Source organism: Euphorbia lathyris, chromosome 6, assembly GCF_963576675.1.
Source record: "Euphorbia lathyris chromosome 6, ddEupLath1.1, whole genome shotgun sequence".
Lineage (NCBI taxonomy): Eukaryota > Viridiplantae > Streptophyta > Magnoliopsida > Malpighiales > Euphorbiaceae > Euphorbia > Euphorbia lathyris.
The window spans coordinates 79315597-79334523 of record NC_088915.1 but is presented as its reverse complement, the minus strand read 5'-3'; the positions used below and the strand labels follow the sequence as shown (position 1 = coordinate 79334523).

Genomic DNA, 18927 nt, shown 5'->3' with positions numbered 1-18927 from the left:
AACGGAATATAGCTTTGACAGGTTACTAGAAAATTATAATTTCTGAGTGCTTTCATTTTTCATCTCCACAGAATTGACCTTAATATTGTTTGATATGATCTTTTCATTCATTAGTATATGGGTGAATAGTTGCGTAAATTACCACTGAATTTTGAAGTCAATAAATTTTTATTAAAAATTTATTTAGTTTCAATATTGGACTTTTCTTTTTATTTTAATAAATTTGTTTTAACCAATTTTGACACCACATTAGACGAAATTTATTTTTATATATAACATGACAACTATGTGGCAACCATGTGTGACTACAAAAAAGTAAAAAATTTCAAGTAAATTAAATAAATAAAGAAATATATTTTTTTTACATTTTTTTCTCTGTCATGTGGTTGCCATCATAAGTAAGATTCATTCATTTTAAAAAAATGGCTGTCATGCCACTGTTTTAGTGATTTTTTCTATTTGAAATTGCCAGAATGACTTCATGCAATAAAAGAAAAGTTCAATGACTTTTTGAAACCAACCCCAAATTTCACTGACCATTTTTACAATTTACCCGCGAATAGTTGTTAGAATGTTCAAGAACTTTTTACTTATTAAGGCTGTAAACAGTTTTAAGGACAAAAGATTCCATTATAGTTATTCACTTTGGTAAGTGGTAGGTTACCATCTATAAATTTTACTTCTCTGAGTTATATGTCAGTTCTGCTTTTGGGCTAATTATTGGTAAAAGTATCTATCACTTGCATTACATTGATTGGATGATGAACATGATGTTCCAATAATGATCTTGAATGTGTTAATCTTTTTTTTTTTTTTTTTGAATCAACTGAATGTGTTAATCTTGACTAACTAATTGTGCATTTTGTTTGCAGATATCACACGACGTTGCCTGATATTTTCTTTAATTTTACATGGTTACAGAATGCTCAATCATACACAATGATGGACAAGACTTGTAAGTAGTGTCAAAATAATATATAAAAGTTATTTTTGGATCTTATCTTATTTATTAAGTTAAGTTTTTAAATTAATTGGTTTCTTGATATGGTATCAAAATGTCTTAGATAAAATTGTCAAAAGTTTACTTCCTTGCAATTTTAAGTGTCGGTATAACATAGATTAAATATGTTGACTTGGAGAAACATTTTTAACAATGATCTTTTTTTAGCTTAATACATTTGTTGCGTATTCTTGCCCAATTGCATTTAATTAACCTCCTATTCTTGGTTAGTTGCATTCAGTAACCTCCTTTCTTGTTCAATTGCATTCAGCAACCCCCTATTCTTATCCAATTGCATTCAATAACCCAAAAACTTCAATAGCCCTTTCAACTTTCAAAAATTCCTAATTGTTTGTCTTTTTGGTATTTTCTTTTTGACACATAGCATGCACTTTGACACATGGCGAAGCGTGTTTCGCCCATTTTCTGTACCCAAAATTTTTATTGAGAAATAGAGAGTTATTGAATGCAATTTGACAAGAACAGGGGATCATTTGTACCTGTTGAAAGTTAAGGTGGGCAGTTGAAATTTTGGACCAAGTACAAAAGACAACAGACAACAGATATATTAAGCCATCTTTTTTTGAATTTGATACAAAATGAGATATTAATTTATGGGATAAAGGTCCAATTTTGTCCAACATATTTTGGGAAGTGGAGTTATATCCCTGATGTAAAAAAGGCAAAATTTTGTCCTCAATGTTTCCAACATGGAGCAACATGGGGTTCAGGTATTGGCAAGTTGGTTTTGACTGCTTGGAGTGCAAAAGAATATAAGGAAATTTATATGTATTGGGCTTAATTTGGTTTTTCTTTTGCCTTAAGCTGGGACAAAAAAAGAAAAAGAAAGATGGACACCTTTCATCTGTGGGGGGATACAGGGCAGGGATGTAACCATCCCTTTAACCACTCCCTATGACGGTGGCTCTCAATAAACGGGGTGCGTCGACACTCCCACTGTCCCCTTGCCTTTGCTTATAGGTCCACGTAATAGTCCTGTTCTATGAGTTTTGTTACCTGGATACAAAATTGTTCCATATACCGTTATCTGAACCCAAATTGCTTCAAAGATGGAAACATAAGTATAAAATTTTACCATTTCTTACATTAAGAGAATATCTGTACTTCCCGAAAAACTCTAGAGGCAAATTCGAACCTCATCCCTTTATTCATTATGCTTCAATATATTCACCAGAAAAAAAGAAAAATCACTATGCTTCAATAGCTTTCCATGTTTTCATTATAAATATGTTTTAACTTGTATAATTTGCACATAATATCAGATATGAAAATTGAATACCTTAGCAATGAATTACTCTCTCCGTTCCACAATACATGTCTTTTTAGAGAATTTTGTTTGTTCCACAATACATGACATTTTGCTTCAATCTATGCACATTAATTTACTTTTACCAAATATACCCCTATTTAAGTTGATCTTTTGGCTTGGGAATAGATAAAGTTACCAGTGAATGCAATTAATATAAGGGTAACAAAGTCTTTTACTTAAAATTAATTGCATTTCTTAATTAGTGTGCACTAACCTTAAAAGACATGTATTGTGGAACTGAGGGAGTACTATATATATAGCTAACGAGGTTGAAGCTCAGTTTCAGTCATGGAATTGACAGAATTGGTTCGTCCAGAAGTAGTTGATCTTGATGGGTCTTCAGTGTTGTAATTTGTCTTCAAAATGAAAGCAGGTTGCTTAGGAGAGGCAAGAGGTGTGTCATTGCTGAGCATGAGAAGAACACCAGACATTGTTGGTCTATCAATGGCTGATTCTTGGACACATAACAGTCCTATTTGGATGCATCTTTCTATTTCTTCTGCTTGGTTTGATTCAGCACTTACTGATTCATCTACTATCTCCAAGGCCCTTCCTTCTTTCCACAGCTCCCAGACCTATAATACATGTGGTGGATATTCTCTGAGGTAATATAAATTTCTCATACTTTATTTATCAGTTTAAGTTTTTATATCAATTGATTCCTTGGCATGATATTAGAGGACTCGTATATCGAAGGTTCAAACCTATAATGTTATTCAAATGTTTTCAATCTGGAACAATTTTGTACCCAAATAACGATACATAAAGCAATTTTGAGTCCAAAATTAATGTAAGAGGATCCATACAATGAGACTTTTACCTAATCCTAAAGGCAGAGGTTGAGGGAATGGGGCTATTAGTGAACTACCTCTTATAAGGGTAGTTTTGTCTCTGTCCATCCCTCCATCTTTATTTACGGGATACTGAATGCATCCCAATGAATAAAAGGTTCATGTTTTTTTCCGTTCCAGCCTGTCTAAAACGATTTCGTTTTGGTCTAGGTATGGGCAAAAAAAGTTTAAACCCGGCACACATGGGTTGGGTATAGTATTTACACTCCAAACAAACAAAGGCGGACTGCTGGATCCAAAATTGCTCCTTATTGAAAAATTTAATGATAAAAATTTACCGTTTCGTATCTTAAAAGTATATTTGTTCGTCTTCAAAAATGTTGTGTGTCATATTACTATTATTCTATTCCGAATCATGTGAGATGTCAATGGAAATTTTCAATGACTTACATGTCCGGCTAAATTTGAAAATATGGTTTCGTTGTAGAAGCTGCTGTTTTTTCTTCCACTGATGATCTCTAGCAGTAAAATCCCAAAGCTGTAAACATCGGATTTTACTGAAAAGTGGCCTTGCATTGCATATTCTGGGGCCATATAACCACTACATTATATCAAATTAATTAGTAGGCATAGAAAATTAGTGATAAAATACAAAAATAAACTTTAGAGTTTTACATATGTATAAAGATGTTTTTATAGTTTGAAAGTTTCACTAAAACTGTCTAAATTTACCAAAGTGATAAATATTGAGAACAAAACCCCGCATAAAGCTTGTAGGGGCGGTTACATGTGAAAAATTCAGTCGTTAAAAGGTTATTTTTAAAGAAGAAGAAAAAAACAATAAAATGACAAATTCTATGCATTGTAGTGAAAAAGTTTGTGTTTGTAAATTATTGAAACCTCAAACATGCATGTAATAGACTACTACGGGATTATCTTTACAAACAAGACGTACTTACTATGTTCCAACAACACGATGTGTTTCAGCTTCAATTTGATTAGCTTCAAATATTCTAGCCATCCCAAAATCTGAAATTTTTGGTTTCATTGAAGCATCTAACAAAATATTGCTGGCTTTGAGATCTCTATGAATAATTCTTAATCTCGAGTCCTGATGAAGATATAAAATTCCTCGAGCAATCCCACAAATAATTTCATGCCTCATTGTCCAATTTAAAAGTGGTCTTTTGATTCAAGGAGGTGAAAAACAAAAGAAAGTAAAAAACTATATCATAAAGTCAATATATATACCGTATTAACAAAGTCAATATTCAGTAAAAAAAACAAAGTCAATATGACACGGTGATAAAAGTCAATAATTCAACATGTCATATCAGTAAATTAATATTGAAAGAAAAAAAAACATATCAAATGCATATGAAATGTAATGTACTTAAATTGAATTTAATTTAGTTGTTCTATTAGTAGATGGCTCAATTATATTTAATTGAATAATTGATCAAATTAAAATAAATTAATATATAAAAAGCATAATAATAATAAAGTGAATGTGTCATTATACTTCTTCGACAGTTATAGAATATTAAAAAAAACAAGACTTGAATGAAAATTACAGAAGTTCATACAAATTTGTTTAATATTCTAATGTGGTCACTAAATTCCAATTTGTGTTAATAAAATAATTGAATGTTTTTTTTTTGAACCAAATAATTGAATGTTTTATTTTCTACTTTTATAATTTTTTTAGCAATTTCAATGTTGGACTATTGACTAGAATGATTTGCAAACACAATTCATTGACTTTTTTATTTTATTTTATTTTAGGGATAAGGTATAAAAATAAGTCTAAGGTTTTCGAGGAAGTATTAATTTAGGCTCTACGTATAAAATAACACTAATGTAGGCTTAACGTCTAAAAAAGAGTATCAATTTAAGTCTCGGTAAAGAAATATGACACGTCATTCATATTACTCCTTTAAATTCTGATTTCTCTCTCCACATACAATTGATAGAACTTAACGAAGTAATATAAATGATGTGTCACATTTCGTTATCAAGGTCTAAATTGATACTCGTTTTCACGTTAAATCTATATTAGTGTTATTTTATACGTAGAGTCTAAATTGATATTTTTCTAAAAACTTTAAACATATTTTGATACCTTATCTCTTTATTTTACGAAAACACTCACTTTTAAGTCAACTACAAATTATATATTTTATTCAAGTTTTAACCTATGATTTCACATGGCACAATATTTTTGGCACCCAAAGATATATATTTTTATTATACTCTAACGACAAACTAATTAAAGTGGCTTGAGTGGTTAAGGACCTCAAGTTGCTTAAACTATATCTCGAGTTTGAGTCTTAGTCTATGCATCTACTTAAAGAGTATCGGACGAGCCTCGAACTGTATAACGACTTTATCCATATATTTTTAAGTAAGGTCATGCTCAATTAGTATCCTAAAAAAACTTCACATAGGCAAGGGTATTGAGAATAAATACATACCAAAAATAAAAGTGTCTAAACTTTTATTTGGGAGGAATTCATAGATGAGCATCTTCTCTTGATCTTGGAGGCAATAACCCAACATTTTCACAAGATTTCTGTGTTGTAATTTTGCAATTAATGCAACTTCATTCTTAAACTCATTGTCTCCTTGTCCAGAATATTTTGACAGTCTTTTAACTGCAATTTCCTTTCCACCAGGTAGCACACCCTGATAAATACATATCAGCAAAAATAAGCAATATGTGTTTTACACGATTAGCAAAAGTATAGAAATCAATCACAGGTTTAATATTTACTAACATGACATGTCAAATTAGAGTGACAGAACCAGAAACCACTGGCCAGGGGTGCAAAAACATAACCCCGTTCGTATGGCGGTTGGTCAACGAAGTAAAAACAACTGGAGGCAACATTGCTAGTTATTCAAAGAACTCAAGCAAAATGAGAGGGGGGAGTTTTAATTTATACACATCACCTTGTTATTAATTTAATTTACGGGATCCTAACAAGTAGTATCAAAGTTTCGGTTTCAGATAGGTGATTCTATAATTAAAATGGAAGGTTCTTAAACCTCCATGATTAAATTGAACAGTTCAAACTAGTCAATTTGGAAGGTGGTGATGGAGGATATTTTATACTACAAAGATATGTATGAAGAAATAGAAGGAGAACAAGCCAAGCCTAAGGATACGAAGGATCCAGATTGTAACTAGTTTGGTAGAAAGGCCACCAAGACCATTCGTTTGTCGCTAGATTTCAATGTGTTCCACTACGTGTTTGAGGAAACATCTATCCATGAACTATGAAAGAAGTTACAAGAGTTGTATGATCGAAAACAACTGGAAATAAATTACTTTTTCATAAGGACGGTTTATAAGGAAGGTAGCCCAATGGTTGAATATTTAAATGTATTTTGCAATGCTATTAACCATTTGTCTTGTATGGAGATTGTACTTGAAGATGAGGTTTAATCCTTATTGTTACTTAGCACTTTATCAGAGAGTTGGGATACCTTGGTGGTGTTAGTGAGCAACTCGACTCTTGATGGCAAGTTATCGATCAACCACGTTGTGATACACTACTCAACAAAGAGACAATAAGGAGAACTACAGACACCGACAACAGTTAAGCCCTTTTCACAGAAAGCAGAAGGAAGAGCAAAACTAGAAGTCCCAACAATCTCGATAAATTCAAAGGATGGGACAAGTTCAAAGGAAGATCCAACTCTGGAGGTAAGAGTCAAATGGTATCATTATGGAAAAGAAGGTCATTTGAGAAGGAATTGCCGCAAATTGAAGAGAGAACAAAAGGAGGGCAATAACTAAGAAGACTACAAGAACACTAGTGCTACAACAGAGGAGATTGTAGTCCTTACCTTCAATCACGAAGAAGAATGTCTACAAGTCTCAAATCATGATGAGACAGAATAAGTGATTGACACTAGAGCAAATTATCATGCCACTCTTAATTGGGAGTTCTTCATCATGTATAAAACATGAGATTTTGGAACAGTGAAGATGGGAAAAAAAATATCATTCCAAAATTGTTGGAATTGGTGGCTTTGTATCAAGACAAATAACGACTGCACACTCATTCTCAAAACAGTCAGACATGTTCCTGATTTGAAGCATAATTTAATTTCTGGCAGTATTCTAGATCAAGAAGGCTTCGAGAATTTCTTTAGGAGTAACAAATAGAAGCTCACCTGAAATTCATTTATGGTTGCTAAATGAAGCTTGTGGTGTACTCTGTACAAGACAAATGCAGTCATTTGCAGAGATGGATTGCATACTCTTGAAGAGGAATCTTCGCCAAACTTGTGTCATAGAAGATTGACTCATATCAATGAGAAAGGTTTGCAGATGCTAGTAAGAAAGACACTTGTTCTTGCTAATGGTACAACACTGCCTCCATGCGACTACTGCCTATTTGGCAAGTAACACATAGTTTCATTCAACAAGTCATCAAGCAAAAAGTCAAATGTTATTAACTTGGTACATTAAATTTTTATGGCCCATTTGCAACCGAGACCTTTGGAGGTAATAAGTATTTTGTTACTTTTATTGATGATGCATCACAGAATTTGTGGATGTACTTTCTGAGAACAAAAGACCGAGTATTTCAATCATTCCGGGATTTTCATGGAATGGTTGAAAGGGAGACCAACAAGAATTGAAATGTTTCAAGATAGACAATAGAGGTGAATACACATCACATGAGTTTGAAAACTATTGTTCTAAACATGGAATTCGACATGAGAAAATTGTATCAAGTATCCCACAAGAAAGTACATCCACGGAAGATTGGCTCACATTAGTGAGAAATGTTTATAGATACTAGCAAGAAAAGCACTCGTTCTAACTAATGGTACAACATTGTCTCCATGGGACTACTACCTATTTAGTAAGCAACACTGAGTTTCATTCAACAAGTCATCAAGTAAAACTTCAAATGTTATTGACTTGGTACACTCAAATGTTTATGGTCCTTTTGAAACTGAGACCTTGGGAGGTAATAAGTAACTTGTTACTTTTACTGATGATGCATCACATAAGCTGTGGATGTACTTTCTCAGAACAAAAGATCGGGTATTTTAATCATTATAGAATTTTCATGGCATGGTTAAAAGGGAGACCAACAAGAACTTGAAATGTCTCCGAACGGACAACGGAGGTGAATACACATCATACGAGTTTGAGATCTATTGTTCTAAACATGGAATTCGACAGGAGAAAATTATACCAGGTACCCCACCACATAATGACGTGGCAGAAAGGATGAATCACACCATTTTAGAGAAGGTGAGATGCATACTCAAGATGGCTAAGTTACCAAAGTTATGTTGACGAGAAGTAACTCATTTGTTATGTCATTAACATGTCTTCATTAGTTGCTCTGGATTTGATATTCCATAAAGGGTAATGACTGTCAAACATGTTTGCTACTCTCATCCGAAGGTATTTAGATGCAAGACATTTATTCATGTCCTTAAAAATCAACGGTCAAAGATTGATGATAAATCAATTCATTGCATCTGCATTGAATATGTGAATGAACAATTTGAATATGTACCTTATAAACTGATCCGAAACCGCCTTTTCCAAGCTTGTTATTATCAGAAAAATTATTTGTAGCTGCAGCTATAAAACTTAAATCAAAAAATGGTAAATCTGAAATTCCACCTTCTTCATCATTTCCCTTTCCATTTTCAGAATCTTCACCAAATAAATAGTTGCTACGTTGTCTTCTATCTCTAGCTGTTTGCAAATATGAGCATCATAATTAAATTAAATTTGGATAAATTACACTCATGTTATCGCTAATAAATTTTAAAATGTAACATAAAAATTACTCAATTTTACACTTTCTAATATAAAAGTCACTCAAATTTTAGCACTATAAATAACGGGTCTCTATTGTAAAGTTGATAAAAATGATATTCTAAGGAACTTTTATTCTTCTACCTTTTGGTTTTGAATTCATTTAGATGTTGTTTGGTTAGTAGAGAGGAAACTCATAAATGATGATTTTGAAAAAGAAAAAAGTTGTTCCACAAAAAATATTGTTCTAAACAACTTTAATTCACGAACTTTTCTATTTTAAAGTCGTCGACGTTTAGTTTGAAGTTGTTTACTTTCATAAGGGGTCATAATATTAGTAAAAACAAAGTTGAGTGACTTTTGTATTACGTTTTGAATTGTACTGACTATAATATTAATATGGGTAAAGTTTAGTGACCATAAGGGTAATTTACCCAATTAAAATTGAAGTAATTAATTAATTACTTATATATACATTACTTGCAAATTTGTTTTTTTTTAAAGAGAAAAACAAATTTGGTTTTAATGATCAAATAACTGAAAAAAACATCTTCAAGTCCCTAATCTTTTCAAATTTTTATTAATCGTGTTTCTGATTTGTAATAGACATATTGAATCCTCAATCAATTATAATCTTACCTATCAAATTTCTATTTACCAAATTAGTTAGTTGTAAATATTTAATTTAGTTAAACGGAAATTACTCAATTCATATGCATTTGTTCTTTTTTTTTTCAATAACATCGCACATATATATGAACTGTTAAATATACAAATTTCAAATGCATATGAAATGAATAAAATTTTGTTAACTAAGTTTATGTTTAATGCTAATTTTTCTTATCACCGAGACTTAGGCCCTGTTCTTTATTACTTAATTTCAGTAACAATCAGTTCAGTTCAGTTCAGTAGTAATCAGTTCAGTTCAGTATTCAGTTTCAGTATTCAATAATTTATCATTATTTATTATAATTATTATATATTATTATTATTTATATATAATTTATTATTATTATCATTATTTATTTATAATTTCAGCAATTTATTATAATTATTATAATTTATTATATATTAATTTATCTATTTTCATTATAATTATATTTATATATAATTTATGCTTTGTCATTATATATATTATCATTATTTATTATAATTATAATTATTTGGTGCAATTTATTTGCAAATTTTGCGAAAAGTAAATAAATATTATATTAATACGTTTACATTACAATGCTCTAAAAAATTAACTGGCTCAACTACCTTAATATCTCAAATAGTGCAATTTTATCCCTAATATTAGAAGCCAATAGCAATTTTACCCTTAACATTGATAAATTGAGTCAAGATTTTGTATTCATATGAAATTCATATTTAGACGTTAGGAGTAAAATAACCCCGGACCCAAAACGTTAAAGGTATTTTTGTACCTTAATACTTAATTGTAATAAAAAGTTAAGAGTGTGTATTCATATAAAAATTTGTATTTAATTTTATAGGCTTTAAATTATATATAAATTTGTGTTTGTATGTAATTTATATTTTTAATTTAAATTAGACTCATTTTTATTTAATGTCATAGGATTTTATCGAGCCTAGATTTTATTTGATATTTAATTTAGTTTAATCTTTAATAATATGTTTATTTATTATTGATATTATTTTTTTTGGTAGAAATATTATTATTATTATTATTATAAGCTTATTAATGTCCAATATTATCATTAAATTATTTTAAAGTCTAATATCATCATTATTGTTACGTTCGATTAAATTCGGTTAAGTTCGGTATCATTCAGTTAAGTTCAGTAGCATTCAGTTAAATTCAGTTCAGTTCAGTATTCAGTATCATTCAATTCAGTTCAGTTCAGTTCAGTTCAGTTCAGTTTTTTTCAGTAATAAAGAACAGAGCCTTAATGTCTAGAATTATAATTGATTAATATTTAATATGTCAAAAAATCAATAAAATCAGAGACCTCAAAATGCTTTTTTCTCATATATATGTATAAACTTAATTATATATAAAGCAATTTATTTACCTTTTCTCCTTTTCCTTATGAAACAATATATGCCGAAAATTGAAAGAAATGGAACTACAATAGAAACTATTAGTATTGCTTTCGTTCTGCCATTAGCAAGAGATCCTTTCGATTTTGTATTACCTGTCACATTTTGTATTACCTGTCACATCAGTAATGAAGTAAAAACATAGATTTGTTATTACTTATATTAAATTAAAAAAAATCAAAATTTAATATGTATTTATATATTTGTTATTTTAATTATATCCTCGTATGACTAAATTTGAAAAGAAAAACCAACCGAAAAACTGAACCGACGAGTAAATTTAAAGTCATACTTGTCATGCATCATCGTCATAACGATGAGCTGATAAATAGGACTTTCAATTGACTCATTGTGCGAACTTTTAGTTGGTTTTTCTTTAAATTTTAACGAAGTGATTGTATTGATACAAAATTAATTGTAATGACTACCGACTCATAAATATAGAATGTGAGTGACTATCAGTATATTTAACCTGAGTGTTTCACTTCTTTAAAAATCCCTTCCAACTCGAATTCAGATCTAATTACATAATAAAAGAAAACAATTAGATGATTAGAAAAAGTACCTAATTCAGTTGCGTCCACTCTTACATACAAGTCCTGACCTTCGCTAGAAAACTTTTCGGTGTCAATTAAATCTCCAAACCAATTCAAGCACCCCATTCCTCTCTCATCTGCACTTGTGTAAGCCGTACAAGAACAATTCTTCAGGCACTCTTCCTCGCATGCTTTGAGCTCGATGCTCATATCCGCACGTGCTATTGAAGTGTCAGGTAATTTAACACCTGTTGGTAGGATTGCCAATTTCTAATATAATAATGCGATTTATATAGATAATTTATTTGATACGACATGTTTGTCATGATTATCCTATTTGTTGTATTTACATCATATATAATCACCTGAAATATATAAATAGGTTTAAACCATATGCAGCCCCCCTGAACTTATCACTTTTGGTCATTTTGCCTCCTGAACTTACGAGACAACCTATTTGCCCATTCAACTATTTAAAAGTGGTATTAGCAACCCCCTCTTTTCATTATAATGGAAGCAATCATGACATGTTTTTATTGCAAGCACAAGGGCATAATAAAAAGGGTTGTGCACTATTAAAACAAGCTACAAATGAGGTTAGTATAGACAGTACACAAGTTCTCTTGTAAAAATTGCATATAGCTTTAACTCCTTCTAAATCGTCTACATATATGCAGACTGGTTTCAATACTTGCATGAACACTTGTATTAATGTTGGAACTTCATATTGTTTTCGTTATAACGAAACTAGGGGGTTGCTAATACCACTTTTAAATAGTTGAGGGGGAAAATAGATCGTCTTGTAAGTTCAGGAGGCAAAATGACTAAAATTAACAAGTTTAGAAGGCTACGTATAGTTTAGGCGTATGAATAGGGTTGCAAATGGGACATTGAAGGTAATTTCTCCCTAAGAGGGAATATAAAAATCACATGATACTGTTATGATGTGACTACTCATTTTGACACTTTTACCTGTGAGCCTTATGAATCCTTCTTTGCTTTGACACGTGGATGCACCCGTCTTTCTTATACACCCATCTGACTCGTTTCCCATTGACTTGGGTTCGAAACCTGGCAAGCACGTACATTTGAAATTACCCGAATCATATTGCTCACAATTGCTATTTGCACCGCATGTACCATATTTATCACATGGATTTTTCGGTCCAGACCATAACTCAATCCATTTGAGATCATTCCAAACTGTTTGCTCCAAAATTCCAGATTCATTGACTGTTTTCCTAGTGAGGATTGAGGAGGCAAGTCTAATATCTACGAAGTTATAAGTAACGGAGACCTCATCCTTATTGTTCACAAAGGTAGGATTGAAGGTCCCAGTTCCAGCGGTGTTCCGCTCCATCTTTGTCCGATCCATGGCCCACCTCGCCACAGCGGAACTGAACCGTTGTAGAGAAACACCTAGACAAAGACAAAGTCGGGATAACTTGTGAGTGCAAATATTTGAATTTCCAAACTAATAAAGTACAAATTTACTTGCAAAGAGAGCATATTCAGTATCCGCATATAAAATGTGCAATTTTACATTTAGTGCGATTTTAAAGTTTAATTGGTGAAAATTTAGTTTTTTTTTCATGTGTAATTTTATGTTTTTGCCATCACCCAATCTTTTATGGTACTTTAGTCACCCAATAAGGATTGAAATTGGATATTTTCTATTAATGAAAAAAACCTCATTTTTTATCAATTAGTTTTGAAATTGGACCAACAATTCAACGTTAAGTTGAAAATTGCAATATTTTCTATTGGGTTGATGGGGGGTGGGGGGGTGTGTTAAACCTGCTTTCCCAAAATAAATAAATTATATATATATATATATAATAGGATCAAAATGATATGAAATAAAGGGTTAATTTCAAATTAAATCTTGTGGTTGCACGTTTTTACAGATCGATATCTGTGGGTTTTTTCGATCCGAACTCTGATTTGTAACATTTTTATTTTTTGTTTACTTTACCAAATTTGACCAATAACAACCTCAAATTGAAATTTTAAAAAAATTTAAATAATATTTTAATCAACTTTAATTCTTTGAATTTTTAGGTTTGATGTCATTTTGGTATTGTTTTGTATGAGAGAGAAAATTAATGTTTAGATAGAGAACTCTAAAAATAATAATTTTAAAAACTAAAAAAAAATATAGTTACATAGTAAATATAATACTAAACAACTTTAATTCTAAAAAAAATTCACTTTTATGCCGTTATCGGCCAAATTTGATAAAATCAACAAAAAAAAAATGAAAATTTTACAAATATACAATTGAATTTGTAAAAAAAAAAAACTACAGATACCAACGTAAACATGTAACCACAAGGTTTAATTTTACCTTAAAAGAAATTATATGAAAAAAATAAAGTCAATTTCCACCCATTGACTCCGGTACTAACCTGAGGAAACCCGGCCGGATTAATTCTCAGGAAAATATTACCAGTTCCGGGATCATCTATTGATTTCCAGGATGATAGGAACCAGTTCTTGCCTGTTTTTCTGTTCTGGCCAAGCTTCATGTTCGGAATTGTAGTGTCGGTCGGAAAATCAAAGCTTTCCCATATCCTGTTACTGCTATTTTTCTGATCAACCAAAACGAGATTTCCCGAATCAAGAAGCTGAGCTTTAAACGACGTCGTAGAAGAAACATTAACCATGGAAGACCAACGAGAAACACGAGTTTTGTTATTCTCGTACAGGACAAGGTTGCGGTTGTCGACGGTGAGAATTCCGGCGGTACCATTTATTGGATTGTCTCTGTTTGCGACCCAAACAACCGTTTCTGGAACTTTGTTGTACCAAATTCCGACGAAACGACGAGTCGAAATGCCGGGGCTAAAGAATCCAAGTGCGAACACTTGGTTTGTAGAAACTAGAAAATCGCCATCTCTGAGAGGTTGGGTTGAAGTTATGGTGTCAATTGAAAAGGAAAACTTGAAAATCAGGCAGAGAATCAAAGAAAGTAGACATTTTTTTTCTAATTGACTCATAATAGTTTGAACAATGACGTGACTCTTATGAAATGCAAGAATGAACATACTTTAGATCGGAAATGGAGAGGACGACTGAGACTTATTACTAAGACTAAGATGTAGACTTATTGGACTTTGTCCAAATTGGACAATATCAGTTGCAATTGGTATTAAAGACGACCATTTATTTACGATGTGTTGGTTTAAGGATGAACTGAGCAGAAACACCAATCTAGAGTAGATGGTGTCAAGGTAGAGGGATCGAGCATCCTAAAGGATGACAATGAAGAGAAAATAAACTCAATTTATCACTAAAGACTTTTTTTATGTATTAGTAAAGACTTAAGCTATAAGAAGTGTATATGACAAAAAAATTTAGGATGTGATGAATAATATGGCATATTATTTTTTTAAAGAAAAATAAGTTTCATCAAACGGAATCAATATACAAGGAATGTAAAATAAAGTCTAGAGGGACAGTATCGCACTCCATAAGTTCTGACAAGGAATGAGAAGACCTAGCTAAAGCATGAGTCATATTCCATTCGTACAATGACCTATAAATCTGACAGAAATGCATTGATATTAGAAATAAGACATTTACAATCTTATATAATGGAACCATAAGAAGAACGAAAGTATGATTGATGAATATGCTCCACCACTAACAACACATCTAACTCCACCTCCACACCACCCAAACCCTTGAATTAGATCCAGTTGAGATCTTCTCGAATACCAATAGTTCCACCCTCCTAACCGAAAAGTTTCCAACAATACGTTTTGAAAATGCACCATAGAAACGGCTGACGATGTCCCTAAGCACAACACCAACGCCTAACCAGCTTCATCCAGAAACAATCGAAGTGTTTGTTTTACTTTCAGCTTACCAATGGGAGGTTTAGACCAAACAACACTCCTAGAGTCTCCACTGTTAAAACCAAGCATCTCGCGGACATTATTTTGCAATAATTATGCATTGGCAGCCTTTAAGTCAAACACAAGTCAAATGAAAGACAACAGTAACGTCAGCGCTCCAGCCCTTTTACACCACCTCATTCCTACAACAGCAAATACCCCCACACAATTGAAGCCCATAAACAACATTTCTCTCCAGTTCAAACATTAAACTCAAACTCCAACCAGGCAATAAACGACTCCCTTGTAAAATTTGAAATTATCCCCAACGAAGAGCAGTTCCAAACTGTTGTGGCAAAAAGACATTTATAAAAACTACGAATGCTAGATCCTAGCCCTCTTTCACATAAACAACACAACTGATCAATATTAACACATCGACAAATTAAATTGCCAGTCGTAAATATCATATCTTCACAAATTCTCCAAATTAAATTATGCACCTTTGGTGGAATTTTGAGACGCCAAAGCTGCTTCCAACAACTTCGACACAAATCTAAACCTCCATTAAAGATCGCCTTTTAACCACTTTTAACAGAATAATTGTCATGGTTTTCATACCTCCAAAACCAGCCATTACAATTATCATTTATAGAGAAAGTAATACTAAGAATATTGTTAACATCTTCCTGGTTAAAAATATCATTAATAATCTCAGAATCTCATTTCATCATGCCTACTTTAAATAAAGAGAGGATCTTCTCATTAGCAATGGACAAATGAATATTAGTAGAAGGTAACCCATTGAGACTATTAAGTAGTCAATCATCCTTGCCAATTCTAATGTTATTTCCACCCACTCGACCTCGACAACCCCTAATTAGCAATTACCAAGCTTGCCAAATGCTACTCCAGAAGAAACTAGGACCCACACCTTTACTAGTATGAAGGAAGTCACCGTTTTTAAAATAACGGACTTTGAAGATACAAAAAACTAAAAATTTAAGCTCAGTGAGGAATCTGCATGCTTGCTTCCCTAGTGTGACCAAATTAAAGTTCCTCAAACTTTTGAAACTCAATCCCTTAACTTCCTCTAATACACATAATTTGTTCCATTCCAGCCATTTAATACCTCTGTCTCCATTACACCACCACAACCTATTAAACATCATTTTTATTTCTTGGCAAAGGCTAATGGGAAACAAAAAGATACTCATTGCAAAGTTTGGGATTGCTTGAAGGACAGTCTTGAGTATGACCTCTTTTCTTGCACGAGAAAGAAATTTGCTATGCCAAGATTGTAAACGGTGCAACACTCGATCCTTGATAAAACTATTTGTAGTCTTATAAAAATTTATATTTTGCACAAAAACATATTTATCAATTAACAACTTATCATTTAAATATGAACTATTAAAAAAGAAAATAATAGTCATTATTTATCATTTTATATAAATAGCTATTAGCAATCAGTTAAGTTTTACCAAACAGATTTACACAAATAAATAACTAGTAAAATTAGTTAAACAAAAAGATAATTCGCTACCAGTTAAAATGTAAACTCTAATAAAGCTTTTATTTATATTGAGAATGATTGATAAAGTTAAGGTTTTAAACATAAATGTACGTTTGAAAAGAAAGGTTTGCAAAAGCAAAAGTTAATAAGGTTTGAAGAGGGGTTAATTTTGGGGTAAATTACATCGTGGTGTATAACCTTTACCCGTAATCACATTTTGGTGTACAACCAAAATTTTGTCACACTAAACTGTACAACCTTTTAGTGACCTCCCACTAAAGTGTACATCAGGTAATTGTGACCGGTCAACGCATGGTCAACGCGCCACCTCATCACTTTTAACCTCCTAACAAATAAAAGTGAATCTCACCTAATACTAAATGACTAATTTATCCTTATTTATATTTTTTTTATTTTTCTTTTATATTAATTATTTTCTATCTCCTAAATCCTCTCCCCTATCTCTGTCTTCGCCTCCGCCTCTTCCACTGGCTCCTTCTTCTTCTTCTTCTTCTTCTTCTTCTTCTTCTTCTTCTTCTTCTTCTTCTCTACTTTGTTGAATCCAGAAAAACCATCGTCGTGGCTCTGTCGTGGCTCCGCCATTCATCTTCTCCATCTTTGGTTCCGCCATTTGTCTGGTCGGTATTCGTCATGGCTCCACCTCCATCTTCATCGTCGTGACTCCTCCGCCACCGTTCATCTGCTGTAGCCGCTCCGACCTGCGTTGAGATCTGAATTGAATCCATTATAAATGGTTTGGCAGGAACTAGCAAACTTACAGTAGATGTAGAAAGATGAAGGAAAATGCAAAGGGAAAGAGGGAAAATACAGAGGGGTAAGGCAGCGGCCGCGGGGAAAGAAAAAAAGAATTAAATGTTTGGATTTCTGATATTTATATGAAAAAAAAGAGAAAATAAGAGAAGTTAAATGTTAGGATTGTTGTTGTCATCGTCACCAGAGAAGAAAAGTTATTGAATTTGAATGTTTGGACTTCTGAAAAAAAAAAATAAAAAAAAATAATTAAGGATAAATTAGTCATTTTTTTGGTAGAAACAGGAAAAGAAAAGGAAAAACCGAAAAAAACCTAGCCAGGGATTAGCCTAGGAAAGCTAACCCCAATCCTATCTTCAAGAAGAAGAGAAGAAAGAAAAACAGGAGGATAAGAAAGGGTTGTGACGCCCAACATCCCCTCATGACCAACAGCCGCCAAGCAATCCGCAACTCGGTTCTGTTCTCTCAAGATATGGCTGAACTTTATGAACTCAAAGGAAGAGCATAACCTTCTAATACCTTTGATAAGGTTTCGGCTATTTAAACAAATAGCATTTGTCAGAAATCATTTTAATGGCCTCTATTGTTGTTTGACTCTACAAACAACTTCTTCAAACCCAGATTCTTGGCAAGCTTTAGGCCAGAGAAAATCTCCCAAAGCTCAGCAGAGAAGGACGAACCCATCCCCAGATTCTGGATGAACCCAGACAACTAGGCGCCCCCATCATCTCTAAGTACACCTCCTGCAGCAATCTTCCCATCTTTGAGGCATGAACCATCCGTGTTTAACTTCACCACCCCTTCTCTTGGCCTGCTCCAACCAAGAAGGTGGACATCCTTATTCTGGATAGACCTAGCAAGAGAGTCCCCTTTGAAACTATCAGTAATATTTGAAAGTTTTTCTGAGAAGAACTCAAATAAATTAGGAATAGACACAGTTTTATCTCCAAAAATCTCTTCGTTCCTCCACTTCCAAATCTGGTGACAGATAATAGCAAAGAAAATATCACCATGTTCAAAGTTGGCCAATAACTTCCCACTAACTCCATTAGAAAACCAGTCAAGCTTAGAATAGTCCCTGAGAGCATGACACAAAGTTTCAACATATTGCAGGTTGACCATTTGTTCAAGCACCGGATGAATGACAGTATAGTAAATGCTTCAGAGTATCTCAAGCAATTTTCATCACCTATTATTTCTATTATTGCCAGGGTCATATTTTTCGTTTTTGGAGGCTTTGCTACTATAATGATCATTATCGCATTTTTGGAGGAATATTTATT

The 18927-nt window shown here is 32.4% G+C and overlaps 2 protein-coding genes across 4 annotated transcripts; both read right to left on the bottom strand.

The window, feature by feature from the left end:
- Positions 1 to 1804: 1804 nt before the first annotated feature.
- On the bottom strand, positions 1805 to 12714 carry LOC136232149 (G-type lectin S-receptor-like serine/threonine-protein kinase RKS1). Of its 3 annotated transcripts, XM_066021200.1 has the most exons (8): positions 12491 to 12714; positions 11548 to 11766; positions 10955 to 11077; positions 8671 to 8855; positions 5593 to 5806; positions 4081 to 4315; positions 3572 to 3722; positions 1810 to 2905 (listed from the first exon to the last, which is right to left on the bottom strand). In XM_066021200.1, the coding sequence occupies exons 1-8, from the start codon at positions 12570 to 12572 to the stop codon at positions 2591 to 2593; spliced, it is 1524 nt and encodes a 507-aa protein (XP_065877272.1). In that variant the 5' UTR covers positions 12573 to 12714; the 3' UTR covers positions 1810 to 2590. The 3 variants fall into 3 exon arrangements, with proteins under 3 accessions (XP_065877271.1, XP_065877270.1, XP_065877272.1); XM_066021198.1 differs by lacking the exons at positions 8671 to 8855; positions 10955 to 11077; positions 11548 to 11766; positions 12491 to 12714 and having other exon boundaries at positions 1809 to 2905; positions 4081 to 4305; positions 5596 to 5735; XM_066021199.1 differs by lacking the exons at positions 5593 to 5806; positions 8671 to 8855; positions 10955 to 11077; positions 11548 to 11766; positions 12491 to 12714 and having other exon boundaries at positions 1805 to 2905; positions 4077 to 4202.
- On the bottom strand, positions 12696 to 14742 carry LOC136232148 (G-type lectin S-receptor-like serine/threonine-protein kinase RKS1). The gene is made up of 2 exons (XM_066021197.1): positions 13927 to 14742; positions 12696 to 12937 (listed from the first exon to the last, which is right to left on the bottom strand). Exons 1-2 carry the CDS (start codon positions 14563 to 14565, stop codon positions 12830 to 12832), a joined length of 747 nt encoding a protein of 248 aa, XP_065877269.1. The 5' UTR covers positions 14566 to 14742; the 3' UTR covers positions 12696 to 12829.
- Between the last annotated feature and the right edge of the window lie 4185 nt (positions 14743 to 18927).

Bases quoted from the DNA above. Each gene is read 5' to 3' on its own strand.
- LOC136232149 (XM_066021200.1), bottom strand. From the start codon at position 12,572: ATGGGAAACGAGTCAGATGGGTGTATAAGAAAGACGGGTGCATCCACG. The intron at 11,078-11,547 runs GTACTTTTTCTA...AAAATGTGACAG, and splicing joins AGTGGACGCAACTGAATTAG to GTAATACAAAATCGAAAGGA. The intron at 4,316-5,592 runs TGTATTTATTCT...TTTCACCTCCTT, and splicing joins AGACACTTTTATTTTTGGTA to GAATCAAAAGACCACTTTTA.
- LOC136232148 (XM_066021197.1), bottom strand. From the start codon at position 14,565: ATGTTCATTCTTGCATTTCATAAGAGTCACGTCATTGTTCAAACTATT. The intron at 12,938-13,926 runs GTTAGTACCGGA...GTCTTTGTCTAG, and splicing joins ATCCGGCCGGGTTTCCTCAG to GTGTTTCTCTACAACGGTTC.